The sequence below is a fragment of the Rattus norvegicus genome, chromosome 3 (assembly GCF_036323735.1).
Source record: "Rattus norvegicus strain BN/NHsdMcwi chromosome 3, GRCr8, whole genome shotgun sequence".
NCBI lineage: Eukaryota > Metazoa > Chordata > Mammalia > Rodentia > Muridae > Rattus > Rattus norvegicus.
Genome location: NC_086021.1, coordinates 116858071 through 116879156, shown reverse-complemented (window position 1 = coordinate 116879156; position 21086 = coordinate 116858071). Strand labels below are relative to the sequence as shown.

General features: G+C 39.7%; 1 protein-coding gene across 3 annotated transcripts; it reads right to left on the bottom strand.

The window, feature by feature from the left end:
• Positions 1-6793: 6793 nt before the first annotated feature.
• On the bottom strand, positions 6794-19732 carry Lin7c (lin-7 homolog C, crumbs cell polarity complex component). 3 transcript variants are annotated; one of them, XM_063284464.1, is made up of 6 exons: positions 19633-19732; positions 17712-17984; positions 14176-14294; positions 13538-13609; positions 11214-11423; positions 6794-10591 (listed from the first exon to the last, which is right to left on the bottom strand). In XM_063284464.1, exons 2-6 carry the CDS (start codon positions 17746-17748, stop codon positions 10436-10438), a joined length of 594 nt encoding a protein of 197 aa, XP_063140534.1. In that variant the 5' UTR covers positions 17749-17984; positions 19633-19732; the 3' UTR covers positions 6794-10435. The 3 variants fall into 3 exon arrangements, with proteins under 3 accessions (XP_063140534.1, XP_063140533.1, NP_068623.1); XM_063284463.1 differs by lacking the exon at positions 19633-19732 and adding an exon at positions 18812-18860; NM_021851.2 differs by lacking the exon at positions 19633-19732 and having other exon boundaries at positions 17712-17773.
• Between the last annotated feature and the right edge of the window lie 1354 nt (positions 19733-21086).

Sequence of the window (21086 nt, the reverse complement as noted above, 5' to 3'; positions counted from 1 at the left end):
ACAAACTTCATTAGCTTGTAAGAACTAAATTCTAGAGTAGAAACAATGGCGCTTTAGTGTCACCTTGTGGCAAAATCGGAGGCCGCCATCCCTAAACCGTGAATGAGTTGGTGACTAGCTCCCTATTTATAGAAGATGGCACTCTGGTGTCATCTTGTGGTAGAATTGGAGAGCACCATCCTTATATTGTATTAAGTTGGTGACTAGATCCCTGTTTACAGAAGGTGGCAAAAATTAAAATGTACACATTACACTGATTTCATCTGATTTGGAAAGAATTTTCCAGAATCCTTTCTTCTGTGATGTTTTCTACCAACACTTGTAGGAAGAACGGCTGCAGAAGTTACAAACGTTAATATTTAACTTGAGAGAAGACTACCAGCCATAGTTTGGATCAAATTAATCTTTCTGTACTCATTTCTGTACCTATTTTATCTATGGGCATCATGAATTGTAAAGTGATGAAAGGAAGCAGATGGTGTAGCATGTATTAATCACGGCATACATGCTCACGGCATACATGCTCACTGAAAATAGCCCCAAGAATGGGGGAGGGTTTCCACTATTCTGCCTACATTTCTATCATGTTAAGAATGAGGGGCCCTATTAAACAGTGATGTCGACAGACTAAGAGAAGTCATGAGCCAAATGGACTTAACGGATATTTATAGAACATTCTATCCTAAAGCAAAAGGATATACCTTCTTCTCAGCTCCTCATGGTACTTTCTCCAAAATTGACCATATAATTGGTCAAAAAACGGGCCTCAACAGGTACAGAAAGATAGAAATAATCCCATGCGTGCTATCGGACCACCACGGCCTAAAACTGGTCTTCAATAACAATAAGGGAAGAATGCCCACATATACGTGGAAATTGAACAATGCTCTACTCAATGATAACCTGGTCAAGGAAGAAATAAAGAAAGAAATTAAAAACTTTTTAGAATTTAATGAAAATGAAGATACAACATACTCAAACTTATGGGACACAATGAAAGCTGTGCTAAGAGGAAAACTCATAGCGCTGAGTGCCTGCAGAAAGAAACAGGAAAGAGCATATATCAGCAGCTTGACAGCACACCTAAAAGCTCTAGAACAAAAAGAAGCAAATACACCCAGGAGGAGTAGAAGGCAGGAAATAATCAAACTCAGAGCTGAAATCAACCAAGTAGAAACAAAAAGGACCATAGAAAGAATCAACAGAACCAAAAGTTGGTTCTTTGAGAAAATCAACAAGATAGATAAACCCTTAGCCAGACTAACGAGAGGACACAGAGAGTGTGTCCAAATTAACAAAATCAGAAATGAAAAGGGAGACATAACTACAGATTCAGAGGAAATTCAAAAAATCATCAGATCTTACTATAAAAACCTATATTCAACAAAATTTGAAAATCTTCAGGAAATGGACAATTTCCTAGACAGATACCAGGTATCGAAGTTAAATCAGGAACAGATAAACCAGTTAAACAACCCCATAACTCCTAAGGAAATAGAAGCAGTCATTAAAGGTCTCCCAACCAAAAAGAGCCCACCCAGGTCCAGACGGGTTCAGTGCAGAATTCTACCAGATCTTCATAGAAGACCTCATACCAATACTATCCAAACTATTCCACAAAATTGAAACAGATGGAGCCCTACCGAATTCCTTCTACGAAGCCACAATTACTCTTAAACCTAAACCACACAAAGACCCAACAAAGAAAGAGAACTTCAGACCAATTTCCCTTATGAATATCGACGCAAAAATACTCAATAAAATTCTAGCAAACCGAATTCAAGAGCACATCAAAACAATCATCCACCATGATCAAGTAGGCTTCATCCCAGGCATGCAGGGATGGTTTAATATACGGAAAACCATCAACGTGATCCATTATATAAACAAACGGAAAGAACAGAACCACATGATCATTTCATTAGATGCTGAGAAAGCATTTGACAAAATTCAAGACCCCTTCATGATAAAAGTCCTGGAAAGAATAGGAATTCAAGGCCCATACCTAAACATAGTAAAAGCCATATACAGCAAACCAGTTGCTAACATTAAACTAAATGGAGAGAAACTTGAAGCAATCCCACTAAAATCAGGGACTAGACAAGGCTGCCCACTCTCTCCCTACTTATTCAATATACTTCTTGAAGTTCTAGCCAGAGCAATCAGACAACAAAAGGAGATCAAAGGGATACAGATCGGAAAAGAAGAGGTCAAAATATCACTATTTGCAGATGACATGATAGTATATTTAAGTGATCCCAAAAGTTCCACCAGAGAACTACTAAAGCTGATAAACAACTTCAGCAAAGTGGCTGGGTATAAAATTGACTCAAATAAATCAGTTGCCTTCCTCTATACAAAAGAGAAACAAGCCGAGAAAGAAATTAGGGAAACGACACCCTTCATAATAGACCCAAATAATATAAAGTACCTCGGTGTGACTTTAACCAAGCAAGTAAAAGATCTGTACAATAAGAACTTCAAGACACTGAGGAAAGAAATTGAAGAAGACCTCAGAAGATGGAAAGATCTCCCATGCTCATGGATTGGCAGGATTAATATAGTAAAAATGGCCATTTTACCAAAAGCAATCTACAGATTCAATGCAATCCCCATCAAAATACCAATCCAATTCTTCAAAGAGTTAGACAGAACAATTTGCAAATTCATCTGGAATAACAAAAAACCCAGGATAGCTAAAGCTATCCTCAACAATAAAAGGACTTCAGGGGGAATCACTATCCCTGAACTCAAGCAGTATTACAGAGCAATAGTGATAAAAACTGCATGGTATTGGTACAGAGACAGACAGATAGACCAATGGAATAGAATTGAAGACCCAGAAATGAACCCACACACCTATGGTCACTTGATTTTTGACAAAGGAGGCAAAACCATCCAATGGAAAAAAGATAGCATTTTCAGCAAATGGTGCTGGTTCAACTGGAGAGCAACATGTAGAAGAATGCAGATCGATCCATGCTTATCACCCTGTACAAAGCTTAAGTCCAAGTGGATCAAGGACCTCCACATCAAACCAGACACACTCAAACTAATAGAAGAAAAACTAGGGAAGCATCTGGAACACATGGGTACTGGAAAAAATTTCCTGAACAAAACACCAATGGCTTATGCTCTAAGATCAAGAATCGACAAATGGGATCTCATAAAACTGCAAAGCTTCTGTAAGGCAAAGGACACTGTGGTTAGGACAAAACGGCAACCAACAGATTGGGAAAAGATCTTTACCAATCCTACAACAGATAGAGGCCTCATATCCAAAATATACAAAGAACTCAAGAAATTAGACCGCAGGGAAACAAATAACCCTATTAAAAAATGGGGTTCAGAGCTAAACAAAGAATTCACAGCTGAGGAATGCCGAATGGCTGAGAAACACCTAAAGAAATGTTCAACATCTTTAGTCATAAGGGAAATGCAAATCAAAACAACCCTGAGATTTCACCTCACACCAGTGAGAATGGCTAAGATCAAAAACTCAGGTGACAGCAGATGCTGGCGAGGATGTGGAGAAAGAGGAACACTCCTCCATTGTTGGTGGGATTGCAGACTGGTAAAACCATTCTGGAAATCAGTCTGGAGGTTCCTCAGAAAATTGGACATTGAACTGCCTGAGGATCCAGCTATACCTCTCTTGGGCATATACCCAAAAGATGCCTCAACATATAAAAGAGACACGTGCTCCACTATGTTCATCGCAGCCTTATTTATAATAGCCAGAAAATGGAAAGAACCCAGATGCCCTTCAACATAGGAATGGATACAGAAAATGTGGTACATCTACACAATGGAATATTACTCAGCTATCAAAAACAACGACTTTATGAAATTCGTAGGCAAATGGTTGGAACTGGAAAATATCATCCTGAGTGAGCTAACCCAATCACAGAAAGACATACATGGTATGCACTCATTGATAAGTGGCTATTAGCCCAAATGCTTGAATTACCCTAGATCCCTAGAACAAACGAAACTCAAGACGGATGATCAAAATGTGAATGCTTCACTCCTTCTTTAAATGAGGAAAAAGAATACCCTTGGCAGGGAAGGGAGAGGCAAAGATTAAAACAGAGACTTAAGGAATACCCATTCAGAGCCTGCCCCACATGTGGCCCATACATATATAGCCACCCAATTAGACAAGATGGATGAAGCAAAGAAGTGCAGACCGACAGGAGCCGGATGTAGATCGCTCCTGAGAGACACAGCCAGAATACAGCAAATACAGAGGCGAATGCCAGCAGCAAACCACTGAACTGAGAATAGGTCCTCTATTGAAGGAATCAGAGAATGAACTGGAAGAGCTTGAAGGGGCTCGAGACCCCAAAAGTACAACAATACCAAGCAACCAGAGCTTCCAGGGACTAAGCCACTACCTAAAGACCATACATGGACTGACCCTGGACTCTGACCCCATAGGTAGCAATGAATATCCTAGTAAGAGCACCAGTGGAAGGGGAAGCCCTGGGTCCTGCTAAGACTGAACCCCCAGTGAACTAGTCTATGGGGGGAGGGCGGCAATGGGGGGAGGGTTGGGAGGGGAACACCCATAAGGAATGGGAGGGGGGAGGGGGATGTTTGCCCGGAAACCGGGAACGGGAATAACACTCGAAATGTATATAAGAAATACTCAAGTTAATAAAAAAAAAAAATGAAAAAAAAAAAAAAAAGAATGAGGGGCCCTGATGTTTAAATGATGGGACTTTTTTTAAAAAAAAGTAACACCCCTCCCAGCAAATGTCTCTATTTTCAATTGCATACAAAATTACACATGTGTGTGGGTATTATTCCCAGTCTACTGTAAGATCTCAATTTCACAAACAAGAAGCAATCAGAAAAAGAAAATGTGCTACTGCCTCCTTATCCTCATCAGATTCAAAGGAAATATTTGTTTTAGCTTGACACTCTATTTTACTGGAGACTCAGCTCAGAGCTAGAATATCTGAATGGTATGTGCAAAGTTCAGTGAACTCTGCAGAGAGTCTGTTTTGTCTCTAGATTCTCTACTTTTTACTAAAACAAACAGAACCATTTCTGTGCTCCTTTACCTAGCTGCTAGATTTGAACTCTACCTTAGTGGTGGCCTCTGTTTTCCTTGTGCAGGGAGCCCAGGGAGTGAGGATCTGACTGGCAAGTCTGAAAGAACAGGCCCTTATCCCTGTATGATGAGGGCGGTGGTCCACAGAAGCCTGGCTGATTTTGAAGGCCATTTCCTTTTCAAGCTTTACACACACACACACACACACACACACACACACACACACACACACACACACACGGGCACACACACACCCGCCTATGATTTAACAGAAATGTGAATTCCAGACAGGCAATGAACCAAAGGTCAGCCTAGGCTACAAAATGAGGCCTTACTTCAGAACAAACAACTCAGCCCAAAATGTGGAGTGTAGTAACAGTGGGGGGACTGCAGCCCTGGATTATGCAGGGCCCTTTAGACTTTGCTCTCAGTGTAACAGAGACCTGAGGAGGCTGAGGCGCTCCAGTCGAAGCGATGCTTTTCAACAGGCAGATGGATCTCGGGGGACCTGCATAACCAACACACCTCTAGCCAAGGGCAAACTCATCATTCCAGCTAGAGAAAGAGCTGCTGCAAATGCAGGGCCTTCCTTCAAACTAAAGCCAAGTCTAACCCTGTGACTGACCACAATTAAGCTATGCCAACAATAGACTAAAACAAGGAAAGCTATGCCCTGTGGAACAGATGGGCCTGGATAGGCACTCGGAGAACAAGCTCTGTTACACTGTGGCAAGTGCCAAAGGTAATCTCCACCACAGAGAACAGGGATCAGCAAGGCCCTAACTCAACTGTCAGGACTTCATCCTCTTACAAGACTTCTACTGGGATCTTTATTGCACATGGAAGAAGTCGCACCGAGTTCTGTTTCAGTGTTGGATTCTGGTAATGCCAGAATTCGTTTAGTAAAAGTATACTGCACAAACTATTATGAGCTGGCTGGATGAACAAATGTTAAGATGGTGGCCGGCTGTTTCTGCATGCTCAACGGTGGCTGTGCACACTCTCATCTTTGCCTCTGCTGTGGGTCTACTGACACTGCCTTTTCACTTAGCAAGTACTAGAACTTTTCCAACGAATTTTATTCTGAGCATGGCCTCACTCCTCAAAACTGGCACTAATTTTAAAAGTTGCCAGTTTACTTTAAAAGCTTCATCTTGTATGTGTTTGTCCATACATAACGGTCATAGTACAACCTGCAAGAGAGGCTGTGCCTTTCAAGCCCAGGGCCTTGAGGTCAGGTCGTCAAGCTGGTGGCATTTGTCTTTCCTTAATGAACCCTCTTGTCCCCTAACTACTTTTTGCTAGTAGGGTCCTACAGCTACTTAGTGTGTGGGGACTACCCAGCCAGTAATTGCGGGCAGCCTAAAAAGCTTCAGAGACAGCACGGGCACTGACTGCAGATGACAGATGGAAAGCTCTACAGGGCATTCTACCAGGACAGAGAGGCTCACAGTAAGGATGGCAACAAGGATTTAAAGAGGGCAGCTGGGGGCTAGAGAGATGGCTCAGAGGTTAAGAGCACGGACTACTCTTCTAGGGGTCCTGAGTTCAATTCCCAGCAACCACATGGTGGCTCACAACCATCTGTAATGGAATCTGATGCCCTCTTCTGGTGTGTCTGAAGACAGCTACAGTGAACTCATATACGTGAAAAATTCTTTAAAAAGTGAAGAGAGGGCATAGTCTCTGCCATCAAGCATGTCACATTGCCTCTTGAAATAACAGAAGACAAAGTTTGGTTTAGTTATAGTTTATGAAAGGCAAACAAAATACAGAAATCTGAAGTCTCATTTCAGGAACCACCACGGAGTTTGCTTTTTACTTTATGTAACGGTTATTTTACATACAGCGTTCAACTTGTAATTGTATCAATTTTGTCAAATGCAAAGGACAAACACGACTCATACAAATATATTTTAAATAAGCCTTAGAGTCAGAATTTAATTGCTAAATGATTCATCTATTGAAAAAGCACTGTTTCACATTCCAAATAATTTTCTCAAACTAAAAAGAGTACAAGTGTATCAAATCTTTGCCAATATTTTTAAAAACCACGTCCAGTTACAAATTAGTTTAAAACTTCTTGAAAATTAATAATCAAATGACTTTCCCCCATTATGTAACTATTATTACTTCAACAACCTTTGAAGAAACACTACTCATGAATTTTGGAGAGTAAAACTACAAAGCGAGATTGTTGCCAGAACAGACAATGGACTGTAAGTTAGAAAATGCGCAAACGGACATTTATTCAGGAGGTACAATTACTAGAGTCCTTATATATCAATAATCATTCCACAGTATAATCACATGTACTCTTTTAAGTCTATACCAAGTCATGCTGATGCTTTCCAGTAAGCCATAACCTTATCTTCTATTAAGTTCTATTCATTTTAATTGTAAACAAAGTACTTGAGCAAAATGCCTTAAACTTTTACAACAGGAAGATGATCTTAAAAAGTGAGACCCTACAGAACAGGACTCCATCCATGTAGTAGAACAGTAATGATAAAGGAGCCATATCTAGACGGCACAGATTCATTCCTCATAGTGCTTTCACATCGGCGATGCTTAAACATGCTCTTTCAAATGATAACCTGCAATTTTTTTTAAAGGTAAAGGGGACAGAAGGAGAAACACTAATAAGATTTTACAATTGAATTACTGGTAGGTCTTATTTTTTAAAGAACAAGAAAAGGGAATACAAAAGCCAGCATGGTTTACAGAGAGAGCTCCAGGACAGCCAGAACTATGTAGAGATTCTCCAAAAAAAAAAAAAAAAGGACTGCCAAATACTTCTTAAGCCCATAAAAAGATACTAAGGAGTAGAATCAATCGTTAAATAGCTTCAGATTAAATGTACTTTCAAACAGAGTCCAGTATAATCAGAAAGTCCATGGGCTAGTGCTTCTGAAGCTTGGGTGTCAGAATGAGCCTCTGAAGACAATAGAGGGTAGACACTGTCATATGAAATGTCAATCACAAAGAAATGATTATGAATCAGCTGTATGTGAAGGGACCTAGATGAGTTTTAAGATCTGCAGGGCATTCTAACATGCAACCAAGGTCATGAATCACCAAGTCAACTCATTTTGAAATATTTAAGAAAAAAAAAATTGAAAACTGGGGCTAAGGGAAATTTACATTTGTAAGTTACAAGTCAAACAAATACCCTTTATATTTACTGCCTAGTTTTAATCCACAAATCATCCATTTATTAGATTAAAATTCATTCATTTCCTTAGTACACAAGAAGACTACTGTACACTTGCCACTGACTTTTCCTATGGTCATTATTTAAAATTCTGAGATAGGAGAATTGCATCAATGAAAGCCAACTACTGCTACTCATGCTTAACAGTACCAAGAAGAGCTCTGTGTTTGGCTCCTTTAAGTAGTGTTACTTAAGACTTTATAAATAGGTGCTGGCCACAAAGAACAGACTGTGAGTTACCGAAGAAGGAAAAAAAAAAGCTTTTTCAACGTACTTAAGGAAAAAAAGTAACTTGGCTGAAATTCTGCAACAGCTGAAACATGAACCAGGAAGCTGTAATCATAGTGGGACGCTGGTGCATCCTCGGGAGCAGCTGCAGCCCCAGTAGCTACTCGAAGACAAGGGTTCCTCAGGGTTTACTTGCCCTGGGATGCAGAAATACGAGCATAACAATAATGGTACTGTTCTATATGCACCAACACTTTTCTTTAATATAGTTTTAAAACAAATACCTCTAATAATTTTACAATTAAATTAAAATACGTCATACTCTTCTATACTACTTTGGTCTCAACATTTTAAAAACACATGAGCTAATTTTGAAAATATACAATTCAGCATGATTCTATCAATATCAAGCACATTTTGTAGTGGACTAAAGACATTCAACCATGCACAATCCAGTGTTCAAGTCCTAAATGATAAATAACATGTTGATTGACTTTTACTCTGAAAATCACTGAAAACTGCAGTAATCTTGTAAGACTCACAGTGCTCACACACATGCAGAAAAACATACACACTTCCATTCTTCCTGAAGGAATGTTACAAAATGCCCATTTTTAAAAAATAAAGGTAATAGTCGTAATTATGACAAATCCTTCCATTTTCAACCCATCTGTTTCTATTTAACATCATCACTTAAACCCTTTAAAAATGTTCCTGTAATCTGTGACTGGAAATTAATCACTTTGACTTCAGCTTTTAGAAGACCACAGTCACAATCATGTACCAATAGCTGCCTTTTAGGAAAATGGTGACATCCAGTGGACAAATGGTGAAAAGTACTGCTCCAAATTCCCATCGCTCGCTCTCTGAATCATCAAGATATATGTCATCCTGAGCCCCACTCACTGTGAGACTTAGGAAACCGCCAGCTTCTGTACCTTAAGCAAATCCTCCCTGCCCTTCATATCTCAAGTCTGTACTGAAGCTGGGAGTAGGAATATATGGTTCTTCAGGCTCTAAAAGTTGAAGTTGTTACCTTGTCCTACTTCCATTCTCCCCAGCACAGACTAACCGACTCATGTCTAGGCATGAAAGAACCAAACTATGAGAAATATACTTAAATACAAATGAATAGCATAAAAATTTGAAAAGTTGAAATCTGAGCTTTTTGCATGTATAATTTATGACTGTTAAATATAAATAAAGGATTTAATTGGTAATGCTAATAATCAAATTATATCCTCTTGCTTCACTGCTTAAATATTATGAAATACATATTTTAGCAATGATTGCTTCAGTGCTTAAAACCTTTCTTTTATAAATCAGTATAAATGAATACGTTATACATTGTTTAAATAAAAATAAAAAGGTTCCATGGAAGCTATGATTTACCACTGATTATATGATCTCATATGTTATGCTCCAAGTACACAATGCAGCAGAGATGGCAACACTCACGGCATGATAAACCGCCACAATCAAGACTGCTATGTTTAATTGCTTGGAAAAATGAAAACAAATTTCACAAAGAAATTGCAGTAAGCAAAAGGAAATATTGGAGATCTGTTATTTGTAAATAAGTCGCCAAATAAAGAAACCTCTTTTTAAAAAAAGATTAAGAATGTAAAAGTACATTTTAATATTAAAAAAGCATTATTAAAAATCTATAACAACTTTGTGACAAAATCTGTGTTTGAAAAAGGCCTGTAAAAACAGCAGGACAGAACTGCCCTCATCAACTTTGACTTTTTCTCGTGAGAAAAAAAGTGTATGCTTCTCTACAACCATAGTGATGCTAAAACAGGCATTTATAAAATGGCAAGAAGAGTTCACGGAAGTTTCTGGTGTTTTACAATCACTGGCATCAAGACCATCAGTAGGTCACAAGTAACTTTCCTAGCTAAAAGCAAAAGGAACATAGAGTTTTTAAACGATTAGGTCTGTTGTCTGCGTTTTGCTGATCTCATTTTCTCAAAGCGGGACTCCATTTCTTCCAGGACTTTTGGTGTGTACCGGACGACTAACTTCACCTTGCCTTGGGCTGCTTTCAGTAGCTCCACCGCTTTCTCATGGTGCTCTCCTTCAACACTCTGAAAACACACATAAGATAAACAACTGACAATTAGGTTTATAAGTAATCGAACTCGTGAAAAGGTTTAATACACAAGTAAGTAAGAATTGTCAATGTTACATCATTTCAGCACTATAACAACGTCTTACTTTATCACTTCAATCAATGTGAACTCTGAGACCCATTTCTGTGTACTCTGAGAATAAGAAGACAGCAATACTCATGCCTTACTAATGCACCAGGTCAGGAGTAAATCACGTAATTATCACTGTAAACAAGTGAAGAGTCTATTTCTGACTTTATACACAGGCTTACAGCACTGCGCCTTAACCTGAGTGCCCTACAGCCACACTGAATCTGCTTTACAAAGCACTGGCTGGGGCTGTGACTCAGAGTAAGAAGCTGCCTAGTACATGCGTTTGCTCTTCCACTCAACAAAAGCTCCACTATCATCACAAAAATCAAAGCAATCCCATGGCACCAGGCCGAGCAGTACCTTGAGAGGCTTCTCTCAAGGGATTTTAGAAATCAATCTCAAAAGTATTCCCCCTTCTAGCTTCTGATTTGATTGTTCTAGTACACCCCCAAGTGGCTACAACACATTACTGCAAATAGCAAATAGAAATAAAATTTCTCTTTACCACTCCATTAACAGAAAGGAGCTGATCTCCTCGTTTGAGGCCTCCATGTCTGTCAGCAATTCCACCTGGAATTATCCGGGATATATAGATTGGTGAGTTTTGTTCTTTGCCTCCCATGATATTGAATCCAAGGCCCTCTTCTGTTTTGGGTAGCTCAACAACTCGGGGATGAGAGTGCCCTTCACTGGCAGCAAACGCAGCAACGGTAGCCTGAAAGAAAAATACACACATCAAAGAATATAACTCACTTTTGAGGTGCTGGGTTTGAATCCAGAGACTCAGATGTGCTAAGGATGTGCATTAACCTTATTCCTAGCCTACAAAAGTCTTTTTGAGGGATATAGCTTTTCATGTGTGAGCTTCACTGAGTTAAGTCAGTTTGTAAGAGATATAATACTCGGATTATGTAGAAAGTAAGCTTCAGATCACTACTAGCTCCTCCAGAGCTCAGAAATATGCTGTTGCACATGCACAGGGCTGGTCAAGGCTTGCCAAGCAGACAGATGTGAGCTCTCCCTGAGAATGCCAACAGCCCTGAGCTTCAAAGCAGATAGAGTGGCTCCTTCAGGGGCAAGACACAACCTACCTCATAAATGTGTTCTTATATCAAGAAATTTTGGCTGCTATATTATTTATACCACACAGTAAATAATGAAAATATCAAGAAATGACTCAATAATGAGAAGGCACATAACCCAGAGGCATGCTTTTTGTTGCTTCAGTTAACTATTTAGTTACAACTAAAAGAAAAAGATAAAGATGAAACATAGCTGTGTCTAACTGTATTCTAACACAGGTTTACATTCTGTTTCCTTTTGCTTTTAAAGGCCCCATTTTCATTATGGATGCTGAATGGAAAAACAAGAATGAGAGAAGGGAGACTGAGTCAGCACCAACTCCGATCTCTGCCGTACTGAAAAAAAAAGGCCCCATTTTACAGAGCCAAGGCTCTGGAGCTTTGCACCTCCAAGAACTACACAAGTCAGAGATAACGGAATTTCCTTTTGGGGTGGGGCTGGTGAAAGCCAGCGAGCAGCTTTGTAGCATAGGCGAGCTTTACACTCTTCACCTTCAGGCCTCAGCCACGTGTGCTGGCTGCGGTTGCAGGGACGCTGCCAAAACTTCAAAAAATGTTTTGCTTTTTCCTTCTGGAGACAGGGTCTCATTTAGCCCAGGCTGGCACCAAACATGTTAAAGAGCCAAGAATACCTTAAATGTCTGTATCTTTTGCCTCTAGTTGCCAAACAATGGGTTATAGGCATATGCCCCACTCCTGGTTTTATGTGGTGCTAGGGGTGGCTGGAACTCAAGAGCCTTATGCATGCTAGGCAAGCTCTGTAGCTGAACTATACTCACAGACTGTCCCAAACCCAAAGGTCCTATGGATTTAGGGACTTTGACACAGGAAGCCTATACACTTAGTATCTGTATTTAATGAAGACTCTAGTGATTCCTTTTGTGGAGCTGTGACTAGCAATAACAGCCTGCTACTAAGTGGTGAGTGAGAACTCTTAAGCACATGTGGTGAGATGGCTCAATGTCGCAGGTTATTTGAGGAAAATTAAGTTGGTACAAGAAAGCACACAAACATGCCATCTATGGCCCTGAGGAGGTAGCTTCCGTTCAACACTGCCTCATAAGTGCAGGGTCAAAGTCAAGGGAAAATCCAGGAGTAATTGAAGGGTTTATCCTACAGTCCCTATTCACTTACTGCGGTGTGCTGCAAGGGAGTTGTTTAACTCTGATGCTTCCTCTTCTACAAGAAAGTCACTTTATTGACTATGAAATTAATGTTATAGTCACAAATCTGTACAGTGCACTAAATACAATTATATGAGGCATGACATACATACTATTGGATTTTTAATATATCATCTAAACAGTATCACAAAATATCTTACCTAAACCAAATAAAAAACTCCTATTTCTTAATATCTGAGAAGTGTAATATAGTATAGAAGACATGCTTTCAAAGCTTACAATGATTCTAGTAACTGCATGTTAAACCTTTAATTTGTGCCTTCTGTACTGTACACACACACACACACACACACACACACACACACACACACACACACACACAGGTAGCCTGTGTATATGGATACATGTGTGTTGACTTGCTGGCCAGTAAGTCCCTAGAATATCTACCTCTCCCCTCCTCCAGCACTGGGGTTATAGACACTGCCAAGCCCAGCGTTGGCTGGGAGTTGGGGATCTGCACTCAGGTCCTCAGGCTTCCAGAGTAAGCACTTTACCCTCCTCCTCCCAGCCCGTTTCAGCTCTAGTTTTTGGAGTCCCACCTTTGATAAGGACAATCCCGTTACCTTTGCAGTTGCATTAGCTCTCACTTCAGGGCTGCTACTGATGTCCACAGTCTCATAAACATGTTCGTATACCTGCAAAGACAAAGTTTTCACCATACTTAAATTTTGGACTATATCTATGTTTGAGTTCTCTGCAAAGTTAATAAATATGTTAAAATTTCCCAAAGACAATTATCAGTCTTTATAACATGCAATGCTTTTCTATTAGAAATTTCAAAGAAAATTCTTTTTTGTAGGGGTACGGGTAAGGCAAGGATTGGGTGAACCTAGGGTTTTGTGCATGTTAGATAAGCACTGAGCTATAACCCCAGCTAAAAATTCCAAAGGAAAAACAAACGAGAGAGAGAGAGAAAGAGGGAGAGAACACACTAGTTCTAATGTTTTCTTCCTTTGTTCACATCTCTTCTTTTTTATTACAGGCTGGTTGTTCTATACCTATATAGCCCAAGCTGACCTGTATGTAACTCATGGAATTTCTCCGGCCTTAATATTGTGAATACTGAATATTGTGATTACTGGCGTGCACTGCCATGTCTGGTGCTAGTTTATTCTCTACATTATTTCTGAATCCAAATTTCAGTGTATTTCTGTAGCTATGTAACTCAAATTTTGAAGAAATATAGATTATGCTAACTTACCTCTCTGACAGCATTGCAGAACTCACTCTGGAGGACTCTTTGCAAAGCCTGAAGTTTCTGTGGCGGCACCTCTCCACTCCTCTGTAATTTCTCCAACAATTCAATTGCTCTGCAGATATCTACAGGGGAAACAAAACACAAATGATAATTCTTGCTAAGGATTCTCCTCATTCCTTTAGAACTTTATAGCAGCTAAGATTAGTCCAAAGGCTAGTCAGGTATGGTCCCCAATATGAATAATCTTCCCCTCAGAGGCTGAGGCCATTTTGGGCTTCAATACTACTTCAAAAACAAAGCAAAACAACCAACCCTCCCGCCCCCAATTCTCCAAAGAATAAACAGTAGAAGGGGAAAAAAATCTTTAGATAAGAAAAACTAACAGTATTATCAAGAATTTAATAAATAATTTGATGATTACGTCAATAAAATTTTACCAAATCATCTTATTTGTAACCAAAGCAGCCAAAAAAAAACCCCAAAAAAACCAAAAAAACAAAAAACCAAAACCAAAACAAACAAACAAACAAACAAACAAAAACCAAAATAAAAAACCTAGAGACCATGTGCTAGTGACATCACTGTTGCCTTCCTAAAGGGAAACATGCAGATTGCTCAGTAACATGTGGAAATACAACTAACTGGGGATGGGGTGGGGTGGGGGGTTGCTAACTGTTTTAATTCAGACATGTCCAGATAGGAGTTACAAAACAGAAAGGAAAAGAAAAAGAAAAACAGCTTTATCAACCTAGTCCTAGTGCTTGTGGTGACCTCAGGTAAGATTCCTGGCCTGATTTATGGTCTTTCACTGTGAAACAGCAGGAACAGTGCCTTTTTCATTTGGGAAAAAGAAAAGGAAAACAAAAATCCTTCACAAACACAGATGTTTTTAAATTGTTGGTATAAATTAATTTTATGAAATATTAAAGCATTAGGGGGTAAAGAGATTCGGTACTTCCTGACTCTCAGAACCCACTTGGAAATCTCTTAATTACCTAAAACTCCAGTTCTAGAAATCTGACACCCTCTTCTGCCCACTCCAGCCCCTAGGCTCCCAACACATACAACTTAAAAAGAAAAAAATACTAAAGAATTACACACACACACACACACACACACACACACAAACACACACTCTTACTTTAGCATATTAGATAACTGTCACTGGGAATGTAAAAAATGTGTTTAATGAACAAAGAACTTTAGAAAACTCAGATTCATGTTGTAACACTATTAATCACAACTTCTGTTCTGATTTTTTTCCTTAAGGCTTTTCTGAACCCCAGCCTCAGTAGATTACTATTGCTAATTAACAGACGTTTCAGTAAATTTCAATTGTGTCCATTTACCTCCAAAGGTTAAGATACTTTTGGGTTCTATAGAGAGTCTATACACTATCCTATATATTCTAATCCTTGCATACTTTTGACTTAAGTGGAGGAAGTTTTTGATTTCACCAGATATTTACTTCAAGGAAAAGGACTTTACATTTGCTTATGAAAACGTCCAAATAAACTTAGTAGAGAAGCTTTTAAAAAGTTGATTCAGTTTTAGATAATAAGTCTAAACTGCTATTAATCAAACAGACTACCTTTGCTCTGATTTCCCAGCACCAGAATGGCTAATAAATGTTGTTTCACGAGTGGTTGATTGACAAAGTTACAATACACTATCCATATTAAAATCCTACCTACAGGGCTGGGGAAATGGCTCAGCACTAGAGTGCTCCCCTAGTATGAACTCAATACAACATGGTGGAAAGAAGAAAAGGGAAGAGGAGAATATGAGAGGGTAGAGAGAAGGGAGAGCAACTAATCAATGAGTTAAAAACTCTATTCCAAATACATGCTTATTAAGTTCGTGTACCAGTGAACTATGCTTTGATCATTTAGAAGCAAAACAGGAACTTGGTCATATGTACTGGTATTTTACTGTGGAATTGTACTGTAGAACTCTTGAGAATATGTTAGGTCTGTTAGAATTCTCAATCAGGGGGTTGGGGATTTAGCTCAGCGGTAGAGCACTTTCCTAGCAAGCGCAAGGCCCTGGGTTCGGTCCCCAGCTCCGGAAAAAAAAAACAAACAAACAAAAAAAAAGAATTCTCAATCAGAATCAGACTTAACACCAACTGACTTGCTTATCCTGCTAACTGGCAAAAACCAACTAGTATTTCATTCCTACCAAATTTTGAACTATCTACTGTCTAACTGAAAACTTCCTAACAGCAAAAAGCAAATGTCAGAGGGTAAAGATCCACAGTTTCTGCTTTTTAAAAAAAAATACAGAAGATCGCCATCTTGTTATAAACTTCCAACTCTTCTGATTAATACAAGCAGATTTGCTCCTATTCACAAAGCACACTGACACTGCAGCACTCAAGAAGAAAATGTCACAGCTGTAGGCCTACCTTAGTCTTTCCCAAGCTACCCTGTCAGAAACAAGCTCATTTATTTAAAAAGAAAGAAAGAAAGAAATGACTTCCATAATCACTATAATAAAAAGCAAAACTAGTCAGCATTGTGGGTGAGGCATGAAGGAGGGTTCTATTACATACACAAACTTTAAAATTACTTCCTTCTTGGACAATATTAATATTGAGACTATAATTGTGAATACTAATATATGCAAAGCAGTGTCAAACTTCACTTTTTCCAAGATTTTGTTTGCCAACAGTACTCAAAACGTTTAACTGGTACTTCCTGATTGCTATGACTACCAATTGTAAAAAGCTTGTTTCGGTTGTCTGAAATTTAGCTTGGGCAGAACAGAGTACAATATCGGAAACCCACAATTTGGACCCTAGTATTTTCACAGGCTTCTCTTGAATAGGTTTTATTTTTCTTGACTGTTTGCTCTAAGAAGCAATCAACCAACCAGATTTCCAATTGGACGTTTGTTAAGCAAGGAATGGCATCGTACTTAAAAGTGATTTAAAATCAAGCCACTACTCCTCCTAGTTATGTAATCTCCTACCCAAGATCAAGTCAGTTGGATTTTTTTTTTCTTCTTTAAAGCACCCTCTCCGTGGCTGGAGGGATGCGAAAGCTAAGAAACAGCAACTCAAAGCCCGGAGGTTGTGGTCAAATGATGGAGTCTGAGTTTTAAATGGGGGCGAGGGAGTTTCTGCGGGAATGTGCCTGTGTCCACCAAGTGTAAGAACGAGGCCAAGAGGCCACACTAATCTGTTCGTGTACAGGGGCAATGACAGCAGACAGTCCCGAACAGCGAGTGTGGCCTTTGCTCTTAGGGTTTATGAAGCTGAAAGCCCTTCTGTAGTACACACCCAGGGAGTGCTTGTGCCTACAGCCGTGGGTAGGTCGCTGAATCGAGCAGTGCCCACGGTAAGCGAGAACAGCCGGGTCTGGCATCTTTCAAACGCCAAGCGCCCTCCACCAGCAGCTCCCAGAGCCGAGGCCGAGGGAGGGGGGTTCCGGGTATCAGCGCCCCGGCCACTTTGCCTTCGCTCCGGCCGGTAGGCAAAGCGGTTCGTAGTCTCGACCCGCCCCACCCATCGCGGCCGCGAGACCCGCCGCACTCACCCCTCTCCAGCCGGACAGGTTCTCCCAGCGCCGCCATCTTCTCTTCCGCGGTCCAGACCCACAGGAAATGACGACAGAGGGGCCGCGGTGGACCCGGCCGAGAAACCGGAAGAGCGAGTTTGGTACTAACGCGAGAGCTAGAAGGATGCGGTTAACTACGCAGAGCGTTAACGGGGAATGCTGTGCGGCCGAGGGGTGGTCTCCCTTCGTCCATCTGTGCTCGTCCACTTCCAACAACCCGAGGTTGCAAAGAACCGATGTCCCCACTGTTCCCTGCGTCGGGGAAGTCATGTCGTTAGTTCCAGGCCTTGCTTGACCGACGGCAGCCTCTGACCTTGGATTTGCACACTGATCGTTTAGGCTGGTTGCCCCGTGTCCGAGGCTCTTATAAATTCTTAATATCCTAGCTTGATTTAATTTTAAAAATCTGCAATTCGAATTTTCCCCAAAATTCTGTTTGAGCAGAAAGGTGGAAAATACAAAGTAATTGGGAGAGAAGATTCTTTGATATACCACAAAGTATCGCTTTTAATTAGCCAATTCAAAATCTGTTTGTAAATGAAGTACAAGGCATGGATTTTGTTTTATGGGTACATTTTTGTAATTTGGAAGAACTTATATATATATATATATATGGGTGTTTTGCCCTAATGTACATCTCTGCACCATTTACATGCCTGGTGACCGTAGAGGCCACAAGAGGGCATCGATTCCCCTGGAACTGGAGTTACAGATGGTTGTGACTTACCCTGTGGGTGTTGGGAATCTAACCCTGGTTTCCCTGGAAGAGAAGCTAGTACTCCTCTAACAGCAATATCATTTCCAGATCCTCATAGCTTCACAACAAGATTGTTTTAGTAACTGTGGATGATCCACTCTTTCCATTGAACTGCAGTTTTCTACAAGTTATTAGGTAGAGCTAATTGAATTCTACCACTGGGCAGCAGTCCTCAAGCTTCCTCATGCCCCATACAAATGACATAGACTTTCTTTCCCGACAGGAACTATTCTTATGACTGGGGTTACACATTACTTTTCCAGAGAATCAAGCCTGCAGACTTGTACAAGCTACACAAATCTTATACTACTGAGTTATATACCTCCGAGTCCCTGCTCTTTCGGAGTATTCTTTTTCCATGTCTTTGATGATGAGCACAATTATCACAAAACCCCAGAATTCCAGGCTTAAGTAGAAGATCATAAAGGTTTCCAGAGAATAAAGGATCTTCTAAGGACTAGGAATCTAAGCAGGATGCACTTTCTTTTCGTTAACAGATCTGGAAGGACTCTGCAAGCTATAAAACTGTTACAGAAAATTAATTCTCAAACTAGAATTCTTTCCTTGTTTTCTAGAGCTTCCATTGCAAAGTATAACAAGTGGAATGTCTTAAAACAGATAATTTATCTCACATTTCTGAAAGCTAGAAGTCAGGAATGAAAGTACTATGTTTATTCCCATCTATAGGAACCTTTTCTTGTTCCTTCCTGGCTCTCTAGCAGTTTCCTGGAAGTTTCTGGTGAACTCAGTCTTTGTTTTCATAGTCACATGGCATTCTCGCTATTTTCGTCTGAGCATTTTCTCAGAAGACAAGTCCTATTGGATTAGGGGCCTACTGTAATCCAATATGACCTCAGCCTAAGTTACATAAGCAGTGTGTTACTACCACTGCATTTTGATTCTCAGGTACATGTTTTTTGTTTGTTTGTTTTTTGTTGTTTTTTGTTTGTTTTTAAGGGAAGGAATCAACTTATTAAGCTGATGAAATTATCAGAAGTGAAGTCATGCTAAAAGTGTTTTAGGGTCATGCGTACAGCTCAGTGGTTGAACATTTGTCTAGCATGTCTGACACCCTGGGTTAATCTCTAGCACCCCAATTTCAAACTAAACATAAATTCTTTAAAAATTACTTTCTATACATACTTTCTCTAAAGCCTCATCAGAATCAGGAAGTTAAATTGCTGATGTAGCTCAGTGGCAGAGCAGTTTTCTTTAATCCAGCCCTTAGATCTGATTCTAGAATGCTTGTTTTACTACTATCTCTAGAGAAACTCATAGAACTCGCACACTCATATGTGTGTCTATGCAGAGAACACAGACTTACTGTGAAAGACTGCTTCAAGTGACCATGAAAGATAAGGTGTCTTATGATCTGTGGCCTGAGAGATGGAAACATGGGAAACAAGGTGGTAATAGTTTCAGTACAAAGCCAAAGGTTTAAAAAAAAAACCCAGAGAAGTTAATGATGATAGTTCTAGTCTGTGTTTGGAGATCCTATGATCAGAACCACTGGTCTAAAAGCAGAAGGTTTATGGCCAATGTTAACAAGAGAGAAGACTACTTTTGAAGCACCACACACATACTATGGTACATGCCCTCCCCCCAGTAAACAAATGAAAAAAGAAAGAAAAGAAACACAGAGGTTTGGAGGACTTAAAGATTAGATAATTTTCATTTTTTATATTCATAAAACAGCATTATTTGTTGTTTGAATGCCACTCACCTATGGGAGGTCAATGGATTTGCCACCTTTAAACCTATTTCAGTTAACTGTGTCTGACAGAGGTGAGGTTGATGACACAAGGTTAAGTCTGTAAGCAGAACATCTCCTAGATATGACCAGTGCATGGCAGGCAATGTATTTGGCACGTATAGTATAACATTACATATAATACTTGGTACAACTTCCTACCCATAGATGTAGCATCCCAAAATTGTGGAAAAGTAATGACCTACATATCAAGGGCTCTGTTTTCCAGTTAAAGCTGGATTATCAAAGGATTGTATAGTCTTGTTTTTGCTTGTTTGTTTTTTGAGACAGAGTTTCTCTGTGTTCCTTGGCATTCCAAGAACTCACTCTGTGGACCAGGCTGGTCTTGAATTCAGAAATTTTCTTGCCTCGGCTTTCCAAGTGCTGGGATTAAAGATGGGCACCAGTGCTGCCTGGCTCTGCATAGTCTTTTGATATGTTTCCTCAATTTTCACGAATATTGGATACATGACAAATGAAAATTACTTGATGATACATAATGTAAAGCAACTAATATAAACATTTATTTAAATAAATATTCCTTAAAACTTGGGAATTTAATAAATCTCCAGGAAAGTCTCTAGTAATATACATTTTTCCTATGTATGAATTTATTTTTGTAAGTGCTGAGAATTGAGTGCAGTCCTTATTTGTGCTAATAGTGCTGGAATCAACATTTTTCAAAACTCTCAGGGGTTCTAACACAGCCAGACTGACTCAGTAAACTCTATTTGAGGTTCAAAAGATTATTTCTAGGGCCCTTTCAGACTAAAATTATTTTTTCTCTACAAAAGCATAGAGGCAAATTATGAAGAGAATTACTATAATCATGAAAAGAATATTCTTG